Source organism: Solea solea, chromosome 2 (genome assembly GCF_958295425.1).
Source record: "Solea solea chromosome 2, fSolSol10.1, whole genome shotgun sequence".
Taxonomy (NCBI): Eukaryota; Metazoa; Chordata; class Actinopteri; order Pleuronectiformes; family Soleidae; genus Solea; species Solea solea.
In genome coordinates, this window is record NC_081135.1 from 20,386,344 (window position 1) to 20,410,847 (window position 24,504).

General features: G+C 39.6%; 1 protein-coding gene across 6 annotated transcripts in view; it reads left to right on the plus strand.

Annotated features, from left to right (window-relative positions):
- The first annotated feature begins 1,130 nt into the window (after positions 1 to 1,130).
- usp9 (ubiquitin specific peptidase 9) overlaps positions 1,131 to 24,504 on the plus strand; it is a 33,866-nt gene continuing 10,492 nt past the window's right edge. For 2 of the 6 annotated variants that reach the window (XM_058652415.1, XM_058652422.1), the window contains exons 1-33: positions 1,507 to 1,954; positions 6,525 to 6,793; positions 8,061 to 8,206; positions 8,804 to 8,883; positions 9,455 to 9,567; positions 10,801 to 11,019; positions 11,745 to 11,860; positions 11,969 to 12,220; positions 12,314 to 12,449; positions 12,546 to 12,698; positions 13,075 to 13,179; positions 13,341 to 13,547; positions 13,639 to 13,775; positions 15,611 to 15,744; positions 15,869 to 15,959; positions 16,868 to 16,981; positions 17,087 to 17,315; positions 17,590 to 17,685; positions 17,818 to 18,029; positions 18,414 to 18,654; positions 18,910 to 19,059; positions 19,250 to 19,370; positions 19,475 to 19,605; positions 19,939 to 20,217; positions 20,351 to 20,476; positions 20,633 to 20,770; positions 21,143 to 21,309; positions 21,441 to 21,549; positions 21,656 to 21,802; positions 21,942 to 22,088; positions 22,191 to 22,398; positions 22,501 to 22,721; positions 24,281 to 24,468. In XM_058652415.1, the coding sequence (XP_058508398.1) occupies positions 6,692 to 6,793; positions 8,061 to 8,206; positions 8,804 to 8,883; positions 9,455 to 9,567; positions 10,801 to 11,019; positions 11,745 to 11,860; positions 11,969 to 12,220; positions 12,314 to 12,449; positions 12,546 to 12,698; positions 13,075 to 13,179; positions 13,341 to 13,547; positions 13,639 to 13,775; positions 15,611 to 15,744; positions 15,869 to 15,959; positions 16,868 to 16,981; positions 17,087 to 17,315; positions 17,590 to 17,685; positions 17,818 to 18,029; positions 18,414 to 18,654; positions 18,910 to 19,059; positions 19,250 to 19,370; positions 19,475 to 19,605; positions 19,939 to 20,217; positions 20,351 to 20,476; positions 20,633 to 20,770; positions 21,143 to 21,309; positions 21,441 to 21,549; positions 21,656 to 21,802; positions 21,942 to 22,088; positions 22,191 to 22,398; positions 22,501 to 22,721; positions 24,281 to 24,468 (5,015 nt within the window). In that variant the 5' untranslated portion in view covers positions 1,507 to 1,954; positions 6,525 to 6,691. Of the gene's footprint in view, positions 1,255 to 1,505; positions 1,955 to 1,992; positions 2,045 to 6,524; positions 6,794 to 8,060; positions 8,207 to 8,803; positions 8,884 to 9,454; positions 9,568 to 10,800; positions 11,020 to 11,744; positions 11,861 to 11,968; positions 12,221 to 12,313; positions 12,450 to 12,545; positions 12,699 to 13,074; positions 13,180 to 13,340; positions 13,548 to 13,638; positions 13,776 to 14,354; positions 14,394 to 15,610; positions 15,745 to 15,868; positions 15,960 to 16,867; positions 16,982 to 17,086; positions 17,316 to 17,589; positions 17,686 to 17,817; positions 18,030 to 18,413; positions 18,655 to 18,909; positions 19,060 to 19,249; positions 19,371 to 19,474; positions 19,606 to 19,938; positions 20,218 to 20,350; positions 20,477 to 20,632; positions 20,771 to 21,142; positions 21,310 to 21,440; positions 21,550 to 21,655; positions 21,803 to 21,941; positions 22,089 to 22,190; positions 22,399 to 22,500; positions 22,722 to 24,280; positions 24,469 to 24,504 lie in introns of those variants that run through there. The other 4 variants (XM_058652390.1, XM_058652405.1, XM_058652381.1 and 1 more) reach the window with 4 other exon arrangements.

Here is a 24,504-nt window from a genome sequence, read left to right on the forward strand (position 1 = left end):
CATTCACGCGTCACATGTCCTCTTCTTCCAATAAGTTCAAGCAGGCTGTATACAAGCAACCCTGCCCTCCACTTTTCAAAGTTCCCAATCACATTTTGAAGTCTGAAATCACAGTTTGAAGTCCTTTAACACAGATCAACATTGCCCTACATTCCCATTCTTATTTTTTTTCCATTCCTTAATCCTTCTGGATTCAATCTGCAGTGTCCTCTTGGTGGTTCTTCAGCACAGAAGTTCAAAGCTTCCCATCACTGATCAAAGTTCGTCTTCTTTTAAAAAATGTTTCTGGCACTTCATATTCTTACATATAGACCAGTTGCGTGAAGAAAACCAGAAACATTGTTATTGCAGCTAGTAATGTACATGCATTAGGAAATGAATGTTCAAATTATCATGCAGCATATTTTTGGCTATGAAATATTTCAGGGTAATATATAATATACAAAGGAGAGAAAACATTGAGCATGGAATTGACAGAAGCTGAAGCAGGCCTGTGGCCTCCATATATGATTTATTTTAAAATCTGTTTAAAAACAATTTAAACACTGAAAATCATGCTTGTTCATACTGGTCATTGACATATTTTATTCTTATGTGCTTTCGGTGGATGAAATCCACAGGTCTTGTTTGTTTTAGTCTCAATTCAACTTCACTGTATTTTAATGTAGAAGTTCAAGTTCAAAATGTTTCAAAATAGGATTACATATACCTTGGTTCCCACTAAATCCAGCTACTTGTAGGCTGTGGGTTAGAAGCTTCCTCTGTGTTACTCAGAATACTTATCTGTCTCAAAAATATAAGGTATATCATATAATGTAGCTCCTGGTATAAATGAATAAACAGAATGCAATAATAATATGAATGTAGACAATTAATTTAGACAAAAAACCTGACCATGTGCATTCCCCAAGAAAAAGCAGTTGTGGAATGCTGTGCACTCTCGCAATGTGTTTTTCTGTTCGGTATGTTCTCTGAATTTCTATCCAAATGTGTGAGATGACGAGATAGTGACTAAAAACAGTGGATAAATAAGTGCATTTCAACTGTACAAGTCCTCTGACCATGTGTGTGCCCATCTGTCTCCCTTGATGTGTGTTCTATCTGCCTTACATCCCTTTGATCTGGGCAGGGGGGAAAACACTACATAACCTTAAATTCATTCAAACTCATTCAGGACATCCTCATTACGATTTCAACATTTTCCTGGAACTTTTTCTCTGTAGGAAATTAATTGAGACTGCAGATCAATATCGGGTAAGGTTGTAAAAGTCACAGGGAACAACAGCATTGTGTACTCATCACTGGATATGAAGAATACACAGACATCGCATTTTATTGTGTAAATTCACATGCTCCAGTTTTTACGTCATTCGCCATTAATTTTATGACAACTCCGTACGACAGGAGGCGCTATAGTCAGGTGGGGTTAGTTGCTCCGCCTTTTCTCGTTTTGGCTTTCACCAAACTACGGATCGGGATGACTACTGGAGCCGGAGTCACTTATCAGAATTTAAAGGGGTTTTATGCCTTTCCATTCAGCGGCGGTTGTGTTTTCCGAACTGCGCTCGGCTGCGGCGCAAATTAGCACACAGACAACGCAGACCGCTGGAGTTCACACTGTCGCCTGGCCTGTTTTTACTGAGCAGCATTTATGCCCGACTGCGCTTCCGCCATGTTGAACTGAATCAAGTTGTGAGTGACTGCTGGGACCTGAAGTGACAAGCCCTAGGAATCGAACTAGACAGGGTTAGGGGGGCTGTTACCGCGCCGGTGACGCAGGAAAAACACCCAAAAGCAGAGGGAAACCGTAGGAATTAGACCCTGTTAGTAACAGGTTTCTGTGTCCTCCGAAACTGTCAGCGAGATAGGCCACGTTTATGTAACATACGACGACACCATCGTTCAATGCTGGACGTAGCCTGTGGATAGAGGAGGAAGTCATATCAAATTCCTGGTGAGTTGTTAGCCAACTAGCTCGGTACGCTGGCTGGTGATTGTTAGCCGACTGCTGCTAGTCTTAGCGTCAGCTGGTGGTGGATGCAAGGTAACATAACTGCATTTAGCTCACTTTTGTCATTCAGCCACTAATTGGGTTATCTTCGGTAGCTGATGCTCATTTAGATTGTATCAGTGTCAACGCCAGCAAAGTACAATTATCAATCTTATCAATACGTGATGTTTCACTAGCTCACCCCGCTAGATTCCCCGAAGCCAAGCTAGCTAAGCTAGCTAGCTAACCCGTAGATTGTCCTCGGCGCTGTTTACGGATAGCAGAAGAACATTTCCTTCAAACGTATCATGTTTACAAGTTATTGAAATGTACTTAGCCTCTTATCGTGGTAATTAATATTTGCACAAATAGTGGCTTCATTGAAATCGCATTGCTGTTAACAGTTTATTCTAACTCAGGCTCACAATATTTTGTTTTCAATGTGTTGGAGTTAAGTTATATGTCACCGTTAGATGTTACAGGTCAGATAAATTCCAGGAAATAGACGACTCCCCTGTCATTATCACATTTAATGCTGTCGTCAATAGCTAGCTATGTTATCTTATTCCGGACGCTGGGAATGCCGCAGAGCAACATTAGAAGCCCGATCACAATGTGTTAGATTTATAAATGGGAAATTGATTTAGCTGTCGAGTCAATTCTGCAAACCCCTGGTCAAAATACAATCTTTGGCTAAATGTACGCTCAGGCACTTTAGCTAGCGGCTACCAACTACTGCTGTTTATCTGAGTGGCTCCTCGTTAGCACAGTGGATTGTCATCATAGTTTGTTCATAATAACGCCGGATAGCGTGGCGATCGACTAAACTTGACTTTAAATTATAAGTCAATTTCTCTGTGTGCTTGAGTTAGACAGTTTGAATAACCAAGCTTTGTTGGGCAAGTGAAACGTCAGGCCCGACTGAATAATGAGGCCTGCGTGTCTCAGCGTAGTGGGCTTTGGACGAGGCCTTCACTGCTCTGCTGTCTGGGCGGATCGCCTTGTAGGCTAACCTAATGTTAGTTGCCGCAGCTAGCTAGCTGCTTGTGATAACTGAATAAATCAACTGTTAATGACTGTGAAGGTGCTGTGTGCATTGGTAGTTACATAGTTTCACAGTGTTCGCATTTAGTCATGCAATATCTTGAGAGTTAAGATGGTTGGTTCTTGGCAACACAGTGTGCACCGTCTATAAACTGGTGTCTAACACCCAACGTCAAGGTTCCGAAGCCGGTTCAGTCCAAAAGGCCGCACTTGTACCTAGCGCAATTTTTGTTTTAATGGCTTCTGTTGTTGCCGCGTATGTAAGATTTTTACGCTGCTTATCAGACGTAACATGTTTTCGGTGCGTCATGAAAATAATCCACCCTTTCCCCATCTAGTTGTCGTTTAGTGAGTTAGTGGTTTTACTGTTGGTTACATCAAATACACTGACATTTCGTTCAATGGAAGCTGAAGACCATTTTAATAAAGGCTGTAATGCACTGTTTGTACTGACAGCTGCAGCCTTAATTGCTGAAGCTGAAAACAAGTGTCACTGTCCACCTGTAATATAGAAAATAGGCTGGTTTCACTACCCTTTAGATACACAACACTGTATCAGCTGGGAAAGCTAATTAGTTCACCAAATTCTCATCAAAATTCGTATGCATACTCACAAAATAGTCATTTGGTGACCAAAAGACAAATCTGCTAAATTGTATTTTCATGTGAGCTTGCTGTTGCCTTGCAAAACAGACTGTTGCCTGAAGCTGTAACAACCATTTTTGTCACCCAAAAGGGTCGAATAGAGTTAGTTTTTATTGTTGAGTTTTGGATTGTGTTTATTGCACATATTTGCATATTCGTGAACCACTCTACTTAAAGTCTGGTGTTATTTATTCAGCTGTTGATTTGGTAAACTCTTAATAATGATTTAAATAATATACTCATAAACCTCTGTACTCCGAAGCTTGTTTGGATTTTATAATGTGATTGTCAGCTTGACTGAAGCTTGTGTTTGTTACATAGCATTGCGTATGTGTTGATTTTTCTATTGTGTTTAAAAAAACAAAAAACATAGATGTATTCCATATTTAATGGTTAGATGTAGCACCCTATTGTCTTCATCACAACAATCACTGGGGAGGTTTCTGGAGGAGTCTGGTGACAATGCCAATCTATGAAAGTAATGTTATCCTTTCCCTCCTTGATCTGAAAAGTTTTAGCACCAACTCTAAAACCCAAGTGTTCAGTTTAACGATTGAAAGTAATTTGCGGCTTCCTGCAAATCACATTGTTTTCCTCTTGTTGTTTTATTGTTGTCCAAAGGTAAGATTTGGACTTTGTAAGTATCACAAACTCAAATTTATTTTTCTATATCTATTTTCTTATAATGGTATCAAATTTTATCGTAGCAGTGTATCCACAGGTCTGTTATTGCATTATAATATTATTGTCTGTGACATTATCAGAATCCATTCGTTTTGTTTCTACACTCTTTTGGACACAAACTGAAGTATGCAGCCTTTACATTGATTTGCAGGAAGAAGCTACTTTAAAAGGGATATAGTTATCAGGTTTGCAGTTTCAGTGCTGAATTGGCTGGCTGTATTCACCTGTTATGTTGGCAGTTTCTGGTTTTTCTTAGTTTTAATGCTTTATCCCTGTAATTACACTGCAAATGTTATTTGCAAATGTTAATAATTTCAGACTTCACTGAAATTAGGTCTGGTGGTGCAACTGGACAATCAGTCAACTGCTATTTACCTAATAATTTATTTTCTTGTCTTTATTTGGCTGTCATTATTTAGACAAACAAACATGTGGTTTGCAAGACTTCCAGCATGACACATGAAATAAGGTTCCTCAGCCAGAATTGATCCATAGCAGTTGTACCTTGTACTATTATCCTTCTAAAGTATTGGGCCACTAGGATGCCCTGATCATGCAGTCAATTGAAAAAAAAAAACCCCAAACCTTAAATTCATCACAAAGATTAGGATTATGTATTGTTTTAATAATTTGTTCCGTAAATGTGATACATAGCCATTATAATTTGTCTTACAAAATTCAGGAAATCAGTATTTAAGTTTGGCCTGTTGTAGCTTTACATATAATGATTCAGTCTGATGCTCAGTACATAATATGCACAGTACAGCTAACAGCTTATTAATGATCTTGGGTACCAGATCAGTTTTTGTATCAGCTGATACCCAAGGCTCAAGTATCATTTGGACTGAAACATTTGGATCAATGTAGCCCTTGTTCTTGCCCTTTGTTGAAATAGATGTATCAAAAAATCAATTTGTTTCTTTTAAATAACATTGCTTCAGTTTTAATTGGCATAGCTTGTTTCATGTTTTATGATTAGAAGTGGGCCTAGGTATGTCATACCCTCTCATAAAATGTTCAGTTATACCTCATCTTGCAAACACTTAACTCTGATTTCATGACAACAGCAAAGTAGACCCTCAAATTATGTTCACATCCCATCTCACACAGATTTGACATGGTATTTGGTGGAATTTGAAATAAATTTGGAAAAGCAGTGAGCATAATGTTCAGTGTTAAGGGTCTGTCGTTGCCGTTATTAAAATGTGTCAGCACTGAAATTTAAACAAAAATACTGATGTCATCCAGTTTTCACATCTGCTGTGACAAAAATGTAGTGGGATTTAAGATATGGACAGCTTTGTTATTGTAAGGCTGGAGGTGCCACTAGCCACTGCAGTGTCTCCTGATTGGATAATTTACATTGTCATGGAATGTAGATGAGATGAAGAAATATCCATTAGGGTCTAACAGATTAATTCCTGTCTATTGTTGCCCTTTCACACAGCAGCTGCTGGTAGCACGGACCCATAGATAGTCATTGTGAGAGGCTTGAGAGACAGGTTTAGGCTAGGGGTGGCGCTAGTTTACAGGATGCAAGAGGCAGCTCATAAACATGCCCACTCACTCTGTCAATGCTGCAGGCATTTACCTACTGTTTTCACACATTGAGTCAATTGGACATTACACTGAGTGTACAAGGCAGCTGGCAGGGTAAAGTCCTGTAATGTTCACTTAGGATATTTTTGTTCACACATACTGCTCTTACTCAAAAAGTTTAGTGAATATCAGGGTTGCAGTACATTTTTTGAAACCAGCTTTAGTTGTATAATGTTTGACCTTTGAAACTTCTTCATGGTAATTAGCATGTCAGTGCAAGAGCCATATCTAGAATTGTAAATGTAAAACTAGAGGGAGCACCTACAGAGTGCAAGCCTCTGCCAAGTCTGATCAATTTCCCATATTGTCTATAGAGAACCATGGCCAAAAATGTCACCTCTTTGCCAGAAGTAATAATGCAGTTGCTTACCTTGTTAGTTGTGTCTTCAGTTTTTTGTTTGTTTGGTAGGTTGAAAGAGAATGTGGTTGGCTAACAAGCAGAGCCCAATTTGTAATTAGTTGTTTTCATTGATAATTGCTGCAACACATTATATCATTCATTGTGTTACAAGGAACTTAACCAGCTGATAATTCTGACCTTTACCCCTCCTTCTGTTTCCAGGTTATGCAATGGTCTCAGCAGCACATCCAGATCTCCAGGTGCTTGTGTCCCTCTCTTGTGTGTTCGGGCTCTCTTCCCTCTGCTATACAGCTGAGGTGGCTGTGATTTCCCACCTGGCCAGCACTCCCTAAGAGGCCAAGATTGCCAAGATCTGCCCTGTGGCGAACATGACGGCCACCACGCGTGGCTCTCCGGTGGGCGGCAATGACAGTCAGGGCCAGGGCCAGGCACCTGATGCTCAGAGCCAACCCCCACTGCCACAGAACCAGGTCAGCATCATCTTTCCAGTACCCACCACATCTTTATTCATTTTCTTTGAATATTTAATTATTTCCTATTGTATTTGTTTTAAGATCAGTCCCCCCAGCTGACAGTGCATGCTGTTTATTAAAGGAGAAAGGACAGTTGTCCTCAAACCATCTCCATTTTTGTTATATTATACACTCCAGCATAGTTTTTGCAGATATTCTGCTCATACCTAACTGCACACAGGTGCTGAAGGGAATGAAAAGGGAGGGGAGGAGGCAGCGGAAAAGCAGAAAGAAAGAGAGTGAAGGAGAAGCATCAATGAACAGAGCCTCTTGAGTGATGGATAAAGGGTGTGTGTGTTTGTGTGTGCATATGCAGGCCTGTGTTGGTTAGAGATGAGCCGTGGTAAGACGTGAGAGGCAAGCTGCCTATGTAGGTCAGCCAAGCAGAAGGAGCCACACACCCCCACATTTCATATTTCTCATTTATGCATCTCTTTTGAATATCTGTAACTGTCTTTACTCTCCCATACGTGGCTGCTAAGGCCACCATTGATGTTCAAGGGAAGATAAGCCTTTAAGAGTTACAGTGATACCTAAAAATACATTCATAAATGCACCTTGTTGTCGTTGTTTTATTTATTTATTTTTACTCTCTGGCATCCATAATCTCTGTGTGACAGCACAGTTTCTGAGATACTCCCACATACTGACACATTTAAACAACCATGTCAACAGTTTCTTCTTGTTTACCCCAGCCACATGGAGAGGAAAAGAGCATTACTCGGTCTACACAAAATTATGAGGATTTGACTGACTTTGTTTATGGGCTCTTTATACCAGCATGTATACACAGTACAAGAACAATAGAAACCCTCACCCCCATACAATTGTAGGCCAGACACTTTCACCAGCACACTTGGCTCTAAGAACAAGTGTTATCCTGACAAATCAATAAGTAAATTTTGCCTTGATCTTCAACTTTTTGACACATTGTTTTAAGTGTAGTTAGTTTTCTTGCAGCTTGATGTCTGTTTTTCCATAGGTTTATATAAAGTTTGCTGTTTTTTTTTATATCTATGTTTCATATGCAAAAACAATATGCAAATTTAATTTGAACTAAAGAGGCAGTCTGATATATCAAGCTAACTAATAGTGTTTTTGCTTTTTGTGTTTGCTAGTACAACTTCATGGTCTGACGTACTATTATTGGTATATTTTAATTGTGTGATGCAGCTGCATAGATCAAGAGATATTCTCTGATTTTGATTATCTGTGATTTTTCCAGACATCATCTCCTAACTCATCTAATGAGAACTCTCCAGTAAGCCCACCAGATGAACCTGGTCAGGGGGACGGGACCCCTCAGCTGGAAGAGGAGGAGCCCGCTTTCCCTCACACTGACCTAGCCAAGTTGGATGACATGATCAACAGGTATTTTATCACATATTGTTAGGCATTGCACTTTTGCATTTTCCAGTGGAAAATGGCAAGTATTACTAATATAATAATTTTTTTCAGCAGTACTAAGGTTGCAAAATGGCTGTGAATCTGTTCAGGCTATTGCTTGATATTCAGCTTAATATGGACTTGTTTATCTTGAAGTCTGTCTTTGGATAGTGTCTACCTGCAGTTTAATTAATTAAATTAAATCTTGTTCTCTCTGTTACATTAATTAATTTCCTAGACATTTTACTCCAATGTGTTGTCAGGGTGGCTGTTACCTTTTTAAAGTTGCGTTCTAATGTTTTTGTAATGTTATTTCTGTGTGAAAGGTACGTTTGGTGCATTTTTTTTGTCTATAGCATGTCTGTCTGTTAGTAACTCGGTATGTATGTATATATGTATGTATATATGTATGTATATATGTGTGTGTGTGTGTGTGTGTGTGTATATATATATATATATATATATATATATATATATATATATATATATATATATATATATATATATATATATGTATATGTGTGTATATACAGTACATACACACACACACTTTTTTATTCCTTTGCATTTTTTTTCTTGCAGGCCTCGTTGGGTTGTTCCAGTTTTGCCAAAAGGAGAGTTAGAAGTTCTCTTGGAAGCTGCTATAGACCTGAGTAAAAAAGGTAAGGTTCTGCAGTTATTAAATACAGTATCTGAGATGCTTTTTGTATTATAATCATCACCATTTAGAGTGAACATTTGGCAGAAAGGGCAACAATTTTTCAGGCTTCTTTCATGTGGCCGACATTGTCATGCTTCTCCCATGGGATGAATTTTATTGACAATATCAGTTTCTTGTTGATCTGTTAAGACAGCTTTTAACATGATTGATTTCATTTAAATATCACTGCATCCAGTGCCAGCCGCCGTTATGCTCTTGGGATGCCAATCAAAAATAATGTGTGGATAAGGGTGAAGAACAGCACACAAAGACAAACAGCCTGTATCCCCCCTCACCTGACCCTTTGCTCCCCATCACCCAAGGCATTCAGGGAATGTCTCTGTCCCAATCAGGAACTCTGTATATGTAATTTTGTGCCTCTAGCAATGAACATTGCCTTGAATGGTGCTGTATAAATATGCTTGCCTTGCATTTAGCTTTGTAGCAAAAATGTTTTTGTTTTTTTTAAGAGTGTCTTTCATTTTACAGTGTAGCAGTGTATGGTATTTAATGAGGGATGTCTTTCTTTGCAGGACTGGATGTGAAATGTGAGGCATGTCAGAGGTTTTTCCGGGATGGTCTGACCATCTCCTTCACAAAGATCCTGACAGATGAGGCAGTCAGTGGCTGGAAATTCGAAATTCATGTGAGTCTTCATTTTTGCTCTTTTTCCATACAAAAACAATGGTTTCTGAAGGCCAAAGCATCATTCAAATTTTATACTTGCTGGGCTTTTGTGTAAGCATTTAATGCCAGATGGCTTAAATGTATAATAAAAATCAAATTTCAATTTTGGAAAAGCCTTGCTTAACAGAAGATAGCCACGGTTGGAATTTGGCCCTGCTTTCTGTTCTAACAGAGCCTCAATACTACTGCTCAGTACTGGTCATCTTAGCTTTATTTGTTGTTTTGACATCTTTGTTATCCTTTATCTTTATTTTTGTTGTTTTGACATCTCTTATCTAATTCATTGCATGCACTCTTCAGACTTGGGTCCTGTCTGAAGTTATTTGTTAAGTTTTTGTTGAGCTGAGGAAAAGAGTCAACAGAACCTCTGATCAATGACCTGTTAATTAGAAGCAGCCAGAGCTGGCTTGTTGTGTTGTATTAACAAGATTGAGCTCTGGAACCTTTTCATGATAAACCAGTAAAAAGAGGAAGAGTAAGAATGTCTTTCTTTCACCTGGTCACGTTAACTTCAAATGAGGTTGACTTGTGTTGATGAAATCGTATTATTTTGGTTATACCACATTTCACTGTCAATCGCTCTTCAGTGCTATTGTCAGTAATGATTTGAAAATGTTAGGAAAGAAAAATCCTCTCTGGAAATCTCATGAGTCAGTCTCATTGATTACTCATATGTGGTAACCTCAGACCTGCAAACCACTCAAGCCATGCAGGAGGAGCAGCTGATGGCATTTTAGTAATAATGGTAGTGAGGTGGTCTTGTGTGTTTCCACCATTTAAAACGAGATTGCATTAAAGGCAATTGCAACTGAATAGAATACAACTGCGTCATCATATTTTGTCTGACTGCCCTAATGTATCAGTCAGTGATAACTGTTTCAGGACTTCATGAGATACAGATGAGAGTGATCATTACAAGTGACACACACCTGACTTGTTCTTTTTGATGCTTTTGATTTTAAGGTTTTAATTAGATTTGCCACATTACCTCTGGAAGTGTTGACCGTGGCAAAAAAGTGCATAAAACACTGCATGTTAACAGGAAATTGGTTCCATTTATAGAACCAGAAATAGATCACAGTGTTTCCCTGTTTGGCCAGGTGGCCTTTGAATTCTTAGTACTTTCGTTCTCTGTCTCTCTTGTCATCTAATTGTTAAATTAATGTTTTTTCCCAAAAACCCTTCTCCTCAGAGGTGTATCATTAATAACACACACCGATTGGTGGAGTTGTGTGTGGCCAAGCTCTCTCAGGACTGGTTCCCGCTACTGGAGCTTCTGGCCATGGCCACCAACCCTCACTGCAAGTTCCACATCTACAATGGCACACGGCCCTCTGAGACCGTCCCTGCTGGAGCCCAGCTGGCTGACGATGAGCTCTTTGCTCGACCACCAGACCCACGATCTCCTAAGGTGAATGCCTGCAGTGTTTGACATGAAGATTGTATTGGCCAACCCCTTTTTTGGAATTAATATGTCTCTTCCCATCATTTAAACTCCCCAAATTGTACTTTTTCTTTGTGCATGTTGTTACTTAACAATTTTATTATGTTGCATGACGATTATTTGGCTGTGTCGAAAGTAAACAATCATCTTGATGGGAAGAAACCAGGCTGTTCTGGAGTCATCCCATCTTTCTTCCTTGTTGTCAAAATCCATAGAATGGCATTTTAGTTTTACCCTGGAGGCCATTTTGAGGCAAAGATGCCCCCTCTGTGTAGTAGTCTGATAATGAAACATGTGGAACTTATAGTCCATTAGACACTTAGTGCTTGTGTCAGAAAGCAGATTGTATGAAAGAGAAGGTGGATACACCAGAGAATAGGAATCGTATAATGAAAGTGTGATGAATAAAGCGTGGGCATAGGGTCAGTGTGAACACTGCTGCTGCTCTGGTTTCCTGTCTGCCTTTGTTGGCAGGGGGCCCAGAACTACTAAGGGTTCCTTAGTAGTTTACTGCAGTGCAAATTTCATGGTTTCATGAGCCTAATATTATTTAGTGGCGAAAAAAAAAAGAGCATTTATAAGTCCCTCCCCATGGCCTAGTCTCTCATGCTCTGATGAGATAAGAGTGAGAGGAAAATATCTGATTATTCTTTTAACTTGTTTAATGTTTTTCTCTCATTTTCTATTCACAGGGCTGGTTGGTGGATTTAATAAACAAATTTGGCACGTTAAACGGGTTTCAAATATTGCACGATCGCTTCATGAGCGGCCAAGCACTGAACGTCCAGATCATCGCTGCACTTATCAAGTGAGATTGTTGTCCCTCTTCTGCACTATGTTAATGGGCTGTCCTTTACATTTTATGGTCAGTGGTATGCAATAGTCAGTTGGCTGATTTTTTGTTCTTTTTTTGCAGGCCTTTTGGCCAGTGTTATGAGTTCCTCACATTGCACACGGTAAAGAAGTACTTCCTTCCAGTCATTGAGATGGTTCCTCAGTTTCTGGAAAATCTAACAGATGAGGAGCTGAAGAAAGAGGCCAAGAATGAAGCCAAAAATGACGCACTGTCCATGATAATCAAGTCTCTGAAAAATCTGGCGTCTCGTGTACCAGGGCAGGAGGAGACCGTGAAGAATTTAGAGATTTTTAGGTTAAAAATGATTCTTAGGTGAGTGGAAATTAAATCATGTCTTTATTTGAATTATTGTCATCAAATAACTTGAATTATTGTTTTAAGTTAACTCTCAATTTCTGTCACTAGGTTATTGCAAATTTCTTCTTTTAACGGAAAAATGAATGCACTAAATGAAGTTAACAAGGTGATCTCCAGTGTGTCTTACTACACTCATCGACATAACCCAGAAGAGGAGGAGTGGCTGACTGCAGAGCGCATGGCGGTAAACTTACCACAGCTCTATATTTTTGTGCTCAATATGAAAAAATTATCTTTCTTTAGAATCAACCTCTCATTGTGTTGCTTCATACTATCTTAGGAATGGATCCAGCAGAACCACATCCTATCCATTGTGCTCAGGGACAGTTTGCACCAGCCACAGTATGTTGAGAAACTGGAGAAGATCCTTCGCTTCGTTATCAAAGAGAAAGCTCTTACAATGCAGGATCTGGACAACATCTGGGCTGCACAGGTACACTTCTATTGACAAGAGTTTCACTACTGTACTATGCCTGTAAATATTTAACCTAGGCGAAATATATTTAGATATGTCTAATGAGGCTTGTTAAAATGATATGACTGCTTTGTGTCATCAATATTTACATAATAACACTGCAAGTTGTTTCTTTTCATTCCATAGTCTGAGTATACTGTTGTATAATATTTCCTTTGATCAAAATAGGCACAATTGGAAAAGCTCCTGTTAAGCTGTTTCTTTAACATTTAACAATGCAGTGTTAATAAATGACCAAACTGCTGGAAATCCCTGATGCTGCTGAGGAGCCTTGTGGTGTGTATTCGACATATTTTGCTAATCCGACAATGTTGTTGTCTCTGTACATCTGCAGGCTGGTAAGCATGAGGCTATTGTGAAGAATGTACATGACCTCCTGGCCAAGCTAGCATGGGACTTCTCACCTGAGCAGCTTGATCACCTTTTTGACTGCTTCAAGGCAAGAAACACTTATAATCGAGCCAATCGCATATTACGATACACTAAATCTTTCCATTCAGTTCTGAGTTAATGACATTTCAGTTGGATTCTTAAATCACAACAGCATACTGTCGTAGCATTAAACCTAAACCTCTGGACTTGGTTATCCCTACTGTGCAGGCGAGCTGGACCAATGCCAGCAAAAAGCAGCGTGAAAAACTGCTGGAACTTATCCGGCGCTTAGCTGAGGATGATAAGGATGGTGTGATGGCTCACAAAGTCCTTAACCTGCTGTGGAACCTGGCACACAGTGATGATGTACCTGTAGACATCATGGACCAGGCTCTTAGTGCTCACATCAAGATATTGGATTACAGTTGCTCACAGGTACATACGGGGGTGATTTAGGTAGTTGTCATGCAAAATAACTGACAAAAAAAGCCGAAACAAATGATTGATGTTGAATTCCCATTTACAGGACCGAGACACTCAGAAAATTCAGTGGATAGATCGCTTCATAGAGGAGCTGCGAACCAATGATAAATGGGTGATCCCTGCCCTGAAGCAAATCAGAGAAATATGTAGCCTCTTTGGAGAAGCGCCTCAAAACCTTAGGTAAGGCCATGATGAAAAATCAATTCATTACATTGCAAAACACAAAGGATGATTGTCATGTTGGCAAGTATGAAGGTTGGCTTAGTTTTAAGGTTTTAGTTGAAGTTGTTAGTGAGTATTTTGTTTTTGCATTTTCACAAGAGCTTAGACACACTTAAGTTCCCTTAATGTTTGGTGTCAACTTGAACACCAATTAAACATCAGTTCTAATCAACAAGGTTGAGCACTACACCAAATATTTACAAAATGTTCCTACTGATATTAAAAACTTAACTTTGCTCTCAACCCGTACACTTTGTCTGTTCCAGTATTTTCCAATAGCACATCATACTGTCTTTGGTCATGAGACCCTTTAAATGAAGCTTTACGGATGGTTAGCCACAGTTCATTTTAGTTATGATGTTTAAGACCAGGGATTTTTTAAAGTACACTGACATGAGCTGAAAGGTGCAGTTACCCTGTCCAATGAAAATTGATTTGGGATCATATTGTTCAGTGTCAATTGAAAATTGTTTTGAAGTAGTATTTTTTTCTAGTCACTGTAGAAAACATGTAGTATACATGCCTGTTGTTTTTCAGAAAGAAAATGCCAATTAACATACAAACGAACTTAGTGGGGTAAGTTGAGAGCTAATTCCAGGGTTCTACCTATTTCTGTGTTGTATCAAGTCTAACTGTCTTTTTAACATATTTGCAATGTATATTATATAAAATGTAAATCTTTGCCATGAATCTGCTCAAGCAATTCTTTCTTGGGTGTCATCTCAAATGACTGCTGCTCATTTGAAGCCCCTTCTCAAAGTCCTGCATATACGCCAGCAAAGCAAGAGAAAGACATACTTTCATTCTAACTTATATCAAAGCATGTGGCTAGAGATGTTGCAGTGGAACATGAAAATAAATTACAAACTGTGTTAACAATCACAGTAATAACTCTTAGTTATATTGGCGTCTCATGTTTACTCATGGATTATAAGGTATTATGATGAGTCATGTATGTCAATTCAGTGTAATTGGCACTAATAATCATTATCAAGTGCATTTACAAACTTTATGTAATCAGCACACAAATGTGTTCAGGTTCTGTTCAAATTGTTTTGTGTTTCTGAACCATATAGATGTGGTTTTATCATTTCTGACGCTTGGTGTCTCAGTAACGAACATGGGTGAGCCCAGTGCATATACAGAATAGTTCTCAAAACTAGTTGGCTGTGCAGTGAACTGAAATGTCCTTTGAGATGGAGCCCAATTTTTTCTGATGCCAGCGCCTTTCAGCTCAAATCATTAAAAGCAAGTCAATATCAGGGGTATTTCATGCCTTTGACCCACGTATTCTAACATTAATTTAGATTATTGACTGGAGAAGTATTGTCTCCAGAAGGTTTTGTAGTCGTTAAGCTATGGTTTAAATTCTAATTCTTCTAATTACAAAACTTCAAAATCCAACAGTTTTTGCGCCATCATTGTCATAGGTAATTTTGATACTTTTATTCATTATTCAGATTCCTTTTGTGGCACGGTGTAGTAGCTTTTATCCATCAAAATTAAATAATCAAAGCATCCTTCAGTGTGGGAACAAGGCAGGAAATACCCTTTGTTGATATGACTCATGTCTCCTTCTGCTAGTTATTCTATGACATGCAAATGTAAAGTACAAACAAAAAACATGGAAAGCTGCTTTCTTTATGTATTGATATAAATGAATGAGGAATCTGTTATGCTTTTGTTTTTCTAATCAGAAATTATGTTTCTAAAGGTGTTTATATTCAGCTTCATTCACACTTTGTTTTTAATTTTTTTACTTCCTCATGTACTCTGTTGATGTTTTTTTTCAGTCAAACCCAGAGAAGTCCTCATGTGTTTTACCGGCATGACCTGATCAACCAGCTTCAGCATAATCATGCTCTGGTGACCCTAGTGGCTGAGAACCTCTCAGCCTACATGGAGACCATGAGGCAGTTCTCAAAAGGTACTCTGTCAGGGCAAGAAATGGTTCAGCGTGTTAGTCAGACAGTTGATTTTCATAGATGCAGCAACTGGATGAGGGATGTGCACTGTGTGGAGTCTGACTAGACATATGTGTGCTTTTACAGAGGAACAAGCTGAGTTTGACCCCCAGACAGTCAGGCCAGGAAGCCGCTACAGCCATGTCCAGGAAGTACAGGAACGACTCAACTTCCTGAGGTATATTCAATCAAGTATCTAGGCGGAGTTTGACTTTTGCACTGGGGGTGTCAAATTTTTTTTTAACCATCAGTACACAATGCAACATAGGTTTAATCAGTTTCTGACCACTTTAATCACACAGCCACTGGATTTGAGTTATATGGGAGCCGAGTGCACATGAAAGTAGTAAAGTCATACATCAGGGGCGGGGGTCGCTAAAACAGCCAACAACCATTATTTAATCACAAATAATGCAGCCCAACAGAGACATGTTTTCCAACCAGCAGCTTGCCCCTCCTGCCACTCACCAAACTTGCTTATGATAAACTATGGTGTGATAATTTCCCAAAATCTGAGACTACAGCAAAAATATTTTGCATTTAAATAGTTACTTTTACTTAATTGACGAAAAAAATCATCTATTGTAAATTCCTTTAGAGCCACCCAGCCATCATAATCCTCATTCAAATTAAGGTAATGATTTAAAAACAATTTTTTTTTTGCACTAATTACTATTTGGCATGTTTTGAAAGGGATATAAGATGGAATGTCAGTATTAAATTATTTAAAGTAAAACAAACACAAAAAAACCTTTTGTTATGTACGTAACTGAATTCAATACAATATTCATGCATTGTTACATAAAGGTGAGGAATATACAGCACTACTGTAATATCAGCTTTATATATTCAGTCACTTGCAGTGATGCAAGCTCTACAGTTTCTCCAGTCTTGTCTGTTCACTAAGATGCTTGATAAAGTACCATGTCCAAGGACAATTGAGGATAATTACGAAGGAGCAAGCACTACTCTGACTTCACTCCGCCAGTTAAGATGAATGTCTGGGGAAGACAAGAATGTTTTCTCTAATCTTTAAGCCACCAGTGTCCACTATTGACTTTGTTTCTTGTTTTTTTTGTGTGTCAGGTTTCTGCTAAAGGATGGCCAGTTGTGGCTCTGTGCCCCACAGGCCAAGCAGATCTGGAAGTGTCTGGCTGAGAATGCAGTATTTCTCTGTGACCGTGAGGCTTGTTTCAAATGGTACAGACTCTTTTGATCACCTCTTGCATTTGACTTGAATGAGTTCTCTTGCTTTTGTTCATTAGCTGACGTGTCATTTTCTGAATACTGTATTCATTTCCACAGGTACTCCAAACTGATGGGGGATGAGCCAGACCTGGACCCAGACATAAATAAGGACTTCTTTGAGAACAACGTTCTGCAGTTGGACCCGTCTTTGCTGACAGAGAATGGTATGAAGTGCTTTGAGAGGTTCTTCAAGGCTGTCAACTGCAGGGAGGGCAAGCTGGTAGCGAAGCGCAGGGCCTACATGATGGATGACCTGGAACTAATTGGCTTGGACTACCTCTGGAGGGTGAGTTTTGTTTCAGGAGACGCTTTGAAACAAATGTTTTTGTTCATTTGTGGAGAGAGGAAGATGTAGAGTTTTTTTCTTTTCCTTCACAAATCTGATTATCTCAAAGACTGTGAATGCGGTCTCCATTTGGTTAGTTTGAGGGTTACTTTAAAGCTTAAGTTGATGTCTTGAGTTTCCCATACGCCTTTCGAGTGTCATTTTACACAAAGGGGTTTTGATCTGTTTGTGACTATAAAATATAACACTAAATGTATATTCTCGTCTTAAACAGGTGGTAATTCAAGGAAGTGATGACATTGCCAGCCGAGCAATAGACCTGCTGAAAGAGATCTATACTAACCTTGGACCAAAACTTCAAGTCAATCAGGTACAGCAACTGTCATGTTTCAGTAAGAGCCAAAGCTAAATTGGAGTTAATTTTCTTTTGTGTGTTGGCCGACAAATCTAATGAATAGAGGTCAGTTAAAAATAATTACATGTACATGTTTCCTTCCTTTAGGTCGAAATTCACGAGGATTTTATCCAGTCATGTTTTGACCGTCTGAAGGCATCCTATGACACCTTGTGTGTGTTGGATGGAGATAAAGACAGCATCAACTGTGCTCGTCAGGAGGCCATCCGCATGGTGCGAGTTCTCACTGTGCTCAAAGAGTACATCAATGAGTGTGACAGTGACTACCATGAGGAGAGGACTATACTGCCCATGTCCAGGTAATAAAACGCATAATAACACATCATTGTACGTCAACTGGCTAAAGACAACAAAGATACCCTACAGTACCATCGGTTTCACTTAGTACGCTTACATGCACAGTTTAGTTGCGCTAAGGCTGTAGTCCAACTAAAACAGGCAATCGGACAACTTGCAGAGTTTGAGAATACACGTGGAGGGGGAAATTTATTGGCCGTGTTATCTGACTCTGCCTCTAGCTAGTGCATATTTAATCAGTTTCCTGTTGACCTTTACGTCACAGAAAAACAAGCGGTGAACTGTGAGGTGGATTGCCACTACTATTTTTGTAACCAAGTGTGAATATGTCTAGTCAGGTGAACAACATAGCAGTTTCATATCTCTTAATTCCATTTCTCTTTCAGAGCTTTCCGTGGGAAACATATCACATTGATCGTACGCTTCCCCAACCAGGGGCGCCAGGTTGATGACTTGGATATCTGGTCACACACTAATGACACAATTGGCTCTGTTCGGCGTGGCATCCTCAATAGGATCAAAGCTAATGCTGCTCATACAAAGATAGAGCTCTTCATTGGTGGAGAGGTTGTTGATCCAGCTGATGACAGGAAGCTGATTGGACAGCTAAATTTAAAAGACAAAACGGTAAGAGAACTTGCCCTTTTCTGGCACTCTGAGAAAAAAATATTTTTAATCAAAGGCCGGTGTTTTATGTACATGTATTTTCATGCTTATTTGCAATGCATGCAAATGATATGATTCCAGCCACTGTGTTATTTTAGATTTTTAAGCTAAAATGATGTGAATGTGTATTTTTAAAGACAAGTGCTCATTGCTTAGTTTTCCACCCATTAGATCAGCATTTACTCAAACTGTCAGTCACTGTCTTGTTTTGGATAGCTGATCACAGCCAAGCTGACCCAGGTGAGTGCCAACATGCCTTCAAGCCCAGACAGCTCCTCCGACTCATCTACTGGCTCTCCTGGTAACCACGGCAACCACTTTAGCGATGGGCCTAATCCTGAGGTTGAGAGCTTTCTTCCTGGTGTGGTGAGTTTATGGCACAGATATTACATCAATTGTTTAAAAAAATATTTTCATGTGATCTCCATAGTGAAAACTTCAACCCCAATTTTAGCCTCAGGGTTTTTGTTGAAACTCTGAATTAAAAACTGTCTTTAGTCATTTGTTGATCAGTGTGAGCAGCAGTATTTAAAACACCCTATGCCATATTTTACAGATAATGTCGCTACATCTGCGCTACATCTCCTTCCTGTGGCAAGTGGCAGACCTCGGCTGCAGCCTCAACATGCCTTTGCTTAGAGATGGAGCTCGTGTTCTCATGAAGCTTATGCCCCCAGGTATTCATGCTTCTGTACTTAAAATGTGTTTTTAATCAATTCATTTAAAATATTCAAGTACACCCTGACAATGGTAGCTCAGTGCCATGTTTTTGTATCCACAGATAACACTACAGTGGAGAATCTGAGAGCTGTTTGTCTAGACCACGCCAAACTTGGTGAGAACAGCCTCAGTCCTTCACTGGACTCGCGCTTTTTTGGCCCGTCTCCCTCACAAGTGCTCTACCTCATTGAGGTGAGTTTTGGTGTATCTTTGTTTCACAAGCTCTGATACTGTGCTGAAAACCTTATTTTTGCATTCATATCCTAATAAGCCTAAAATATTGTGTTGCATTGTTTTTTATTGTGGTGTGGGCAATCTCATGACCCCAGTAGCAATCATAACGTAGCACATAAATATTTAAGTTGGCTAGAACGACACTGAGTAAATCCATGTTCCACACATTTAAACTTAAAGTCCAGCGCAAACACAAAACAACCCAGTATTCCTGCTGTATAAGGTGAGGTCCATTGCTTCTGTATCAGTTCATTTATAAGGTGGTTTACATTATCTTTTGCTATGCCCCAGGTTGTATATGCATTGCTGATGCCAGCCATTGCCACGCTGGGTGAGGATGCAAGTGACTTCCAGTACAACTTCTTGAAGAGTGGCGGGCTTCCCCTGGTGTTGAGCATGCTCACCAGGAACAACTTCCTCCCAACAGCAGATATGGAGACACGACGTGGAGCATACCTCAATGCACTTAAGATTGCCAAGCTCCTCCTGACTTCAGTGGGGTTTGGACATGTGAAGGCTGTGGCAGAGGCCTGCCAACCCAATGCTGAAGGAAACATTCCTGTTTCTCCGGTTAGGCCACACACAAAACTCACACAGGGACATGCCTGTATATCTAGTTCTCGAATTTTTGACAGCCGTTCAGATGTGGACATGTCGTCCATCTTTCTCCACACTCTCATCATCTACCTTGTATTGTCCTCAGATTAACCAGGCCACTCATGACCAGGCCCTGGTCCTCCAGAGTGCCCTGCAGAACATCCCTAACCCTGCCTCAGAGTGCATGCTGCGCAACGTAGCCATCCGCCTGGCCCAGCAGATTTCTGATGAGGTAACAGAGATTTAAATAACCTTGACTAGTAAGGGTAAATCATTTTAATTAGACATTGTATGACATTTTGTGATGTAATGATTACAATATAAACCGTAATAAAAGTACATGCCAGTCTTTAAAAATTGATATGTAACGTTATTTTTATTTGTCCAGAATTTTTTTCAGACATCAAAATACCTCCCAGACATATGTGTGATCCGAGCAGTACAGAAGATAGTGTGGGCTTCAGGCTGTGGTACAGTGCAGCTCGTCTTCAGTTCCAATGAAGAAATCAGCAAGATATACGAGAAGGTAAATATTGGTTTATTTTTTTTTGCTAAAGATTTGTTGACATTTTTCAGAAACCACCACAGCTATAATTAGTTAAATAAGAAGGGGAACATGGGGGTAACGTGTCTTTAACAATGACATTAAGTCTCTGCTGCACAGCAGTTCATAATGGGTGTTATAAACCTGTTGTAAAACCTCAGAGGCAGGCGTGACTGACAAAAGCTTGGTGCCACAATCAAGAAATTAATCTTTATTGTCATTATACTGGATGTACAATGAAACTTTGTTCTTTGTTCTCTGTGAAAGTTGGACAATATAAAATATATTAAAATGCCTATTGTTGAAAGCTGTTTATATTTTTTCATGTCTTCCATTTTTCTTTTTCCTTATTAGACAAATGCAGCGAAGGAGCCAGATGGGGAGGATGAGCAGGTGTGTTGCGAGGCCCTGGAAGTCATGACGTTATGTTTTGCCCTCATGCCCACGGCTTTGGACACACTCAGTAAGGAGAAAGCCTGGCAGACCTTCATCATAGACTTGCTGCTGCACTGCCATAGCAAGTACGTAAATTGCTTTGTTTTCCAACCAACTGCTGGACCATAAATAAATGACAGAAATGGAGAGGATCATCATTATGTACAGTTATTTGTAGTTTGAAGAGAATGATGATGTTCATATCCTACTTTGATAGATCTGTTCGTCAGATGGCCCAGGAGCAGTTTTTCCTAATGGCAACTCGATGCTGCATGGGCCATCGACCCCTCCTATTCTTTATCACCCTCCTCTTCACTGTGCTAGGGGTAAGTGGTTATATGTTTCATATCCTTTTAGAACTTATGATTATATGAATTATAACAATATCATGACACATTTAACTTATTTCAAATTGTCCCTGTTTATGTCCAGAGTACAGCCAAGGAGCGAGCCAAATATGCTGGGGACTACTTCATTTTGCTCAGACACCTGCTGAACTATGCTTACAACAGCAACATCAACCTGCCAAATGCTGAGGTGCTGCTCAACAATGAGATTGACTGGCTGAAACGGATAAGGGTAAAGGTCTTTCACCCCTAAATATTTTGTGCAGTGCACTGTAGTATGGCAATTAAATAGACCAATTTGCTGTCTTTATATAATTTCCCCCCTTCTTGTGTTAATGGTACAAATAAAAAACATATTTCATATTTCAAAGGATGAGGTTAAGAGGACAGGGGAGACGGGTGTGGAGGACACCATCCTGGAGGGCCACCTTGGAGTCACTAAAGAACTTCTAGCCTTCCAGACACCAGAGAAGAAATATTACATTGGTTGTGAGAAGGGAGGAGCAAACCTCATTAAGGTACAATCAACATACCGTACGAAAAGTTGGTAATATAAGGAGAAAAAAAATGTCTTTCCTCTTTTTGACATAACTAACTAAATTTCTCCTTCTCTTGTTTAGGAGCTGATTGATGACTTCATTTTCCCAGCATCAAACGTCTACCTGCAGTACATGAAGAGTGGGGAGTTCCCCACAGAGCAGGCAATCCCAGTATGCAGCACCCCTGCTTCCATCAACGCTGGCTTTGAGCTTCTGGTAGCACTGGCTGTCGGTTGTGTTCGCAATCTTAAACAGATCGTGGACACTCTGACTGACATGTACTACTTAGGTAGGAACATATCAGTGTAGCAATTTAAAGCTGGATCCTACTGCTGAATTTTCTAATTTATGGTTTGTGTGACTGTGCATTTCTCCTTCCCTTTCTTTCCAGGGTGTGAAACATTGACAGAGTGGGAGTACTTGCCTCCTGTGGGGCCACGGCCCAACAAAGGCTTTGTAGGTCTGAAGAATGCTGGAGCCACCTGTTACATGAACTCTGTCATTCAGCAGCTGTACATGATCCCTCCTATTCGCAATGGCATCCTGGCCATCGAGGGCACAGGCACCGATGTGGATGATGACATGTCAGGGGATGAGAAGCAGGAGAATGAGGTATTGATTGTGTTTGTGCTGCAATATATTACTCAGGGTTCCCACGGGTCTGTGAAATCCTTGAAAGTTTGTGAATTAAAAAAAAAAAAAAAAACATTTATTCATGGCCCTTGAAATATTAAAAAAAATTGCCTCAATAGACATGGGTCATTGAAAGTGCTTGAATTTTGTGCAAGAAAGAAGTTAAAGTTTGTCATTTACCTCTGTAGACCACCACAATTAATTTGAAATGAAACAATCATGATGTGATGAAAGTGCAGACTCTCAGCTTTAATATAATTTTTTTGGCAAATTATAAGCATTTTTATACATTGTTGTCCATTTTCAGGGGCTCAAATGTAATAAATTAAATTAAATTAAATTAAAGGCTTGTTTTAATACTTGGTTGAAAGTCAAAGTCTGAAACACATGGATGCAAAATGCAGAGTTTCCTCCCAGGATATGCTTTGCCGCCTTCAGTTGCTGCTTGTTTGCAGGTATTTCTGCCTCCAGTTTAGTCTCTAGTAACAGAAAAGCATGCTCTGTTGGGTTGAGGTCAGGTGACTGACTTGGCCACCGAAGAACGTTCCATTTCAATATCTTCAAAAGCTCTTGTTTTGCTTTTGCAGTTTTGCAGTATGTTTTGTGTCATTATTTATCTGTAATGTGAAATGCCTTGTTGTCAATTTTGCAAATCTGAATCTGAGGTGTGGAATGCTTTTCCTTCTCCACACTTTTCCTTCTCCACACTTTTCTCAAGAATTCAGCAATCATCCACTTGTCTTGGAGTTTACCAGTGGATTCCTTCTTTCTAAGAAAGCCATGAAGCTGCTTTTAAGTCAATTGAACAATTATTTTAGAGCCCCGGATAATGGACAATGTATAAAATTTCTTATAATTCCTCAACGGTTATTGCGATCCTTTTCATCCATTCTATCAATTTTTAATGTAATTCATTGTGGAAGCAGAAAGACCTGCAAATGAGCAGCAACTGAAGGTGGCTGCAGTAAAGGCCTGGCATAGCATATCAATGGAGGCAACTCAGCATTTGGTGATGTCCATGTGTTCAGGCAGTCATTGACTGCAAAGGATTAAAACAAGCCTTTCATTTATCATGATCTGAGTTTGTCTTATTCATTTTGAGCCCCTGAAAATGGACAACAATGAATAAAAATGCTTATTTCTCAAAGGTTAATGCAGTTTTTTTTGTTCAGTCTCTCAAATTAAAGCTGAGAGTCCAAACTTTAACCAGATCTTGATTGTTTTCTTTCAAAGTGGTCGATTTGGTGGTGTACAGAGGCAAAATGACAAAAGTGTCTTTATCCAAATACATATGGCCCTAACTGTACGTGATGCCTGGGAAATGCAAATTCCAAGATGTCTCGCTCGCCAAAGAAAATTACAAAGACTGGCTTGCCCAAGATCCCAAGGATAATTACTTGGCCAGATGCAGAGCTTGCTGCAAATCAATAAAAGTGGACGCCTATCGAGATGATGTCATGATAGCTGAAAATGTATTGACAAGTGTGGACTCAGTAAGACAAGTTTTTATGTTTCATCTGCACATTTTGTCTTCACAGAGTAATGTGGATCCTCGGGATGAGGTGTTCAGCTACCACCATCAGTTTGATGATAAGCCCTCCAGTAAGTCGGAGGACAGGAAAGAGTACAACATTGGGGTCCTTCGCCACCTACAGGTCATCTTTGGCCATTTAGCTGCATCCAGACTGCAGTACTATGTCCCTAGGGGATTCTGGAAGCAGTTCAGGTATTTCAAAGCTTCACTTGTTGTGAAGATTGGCAC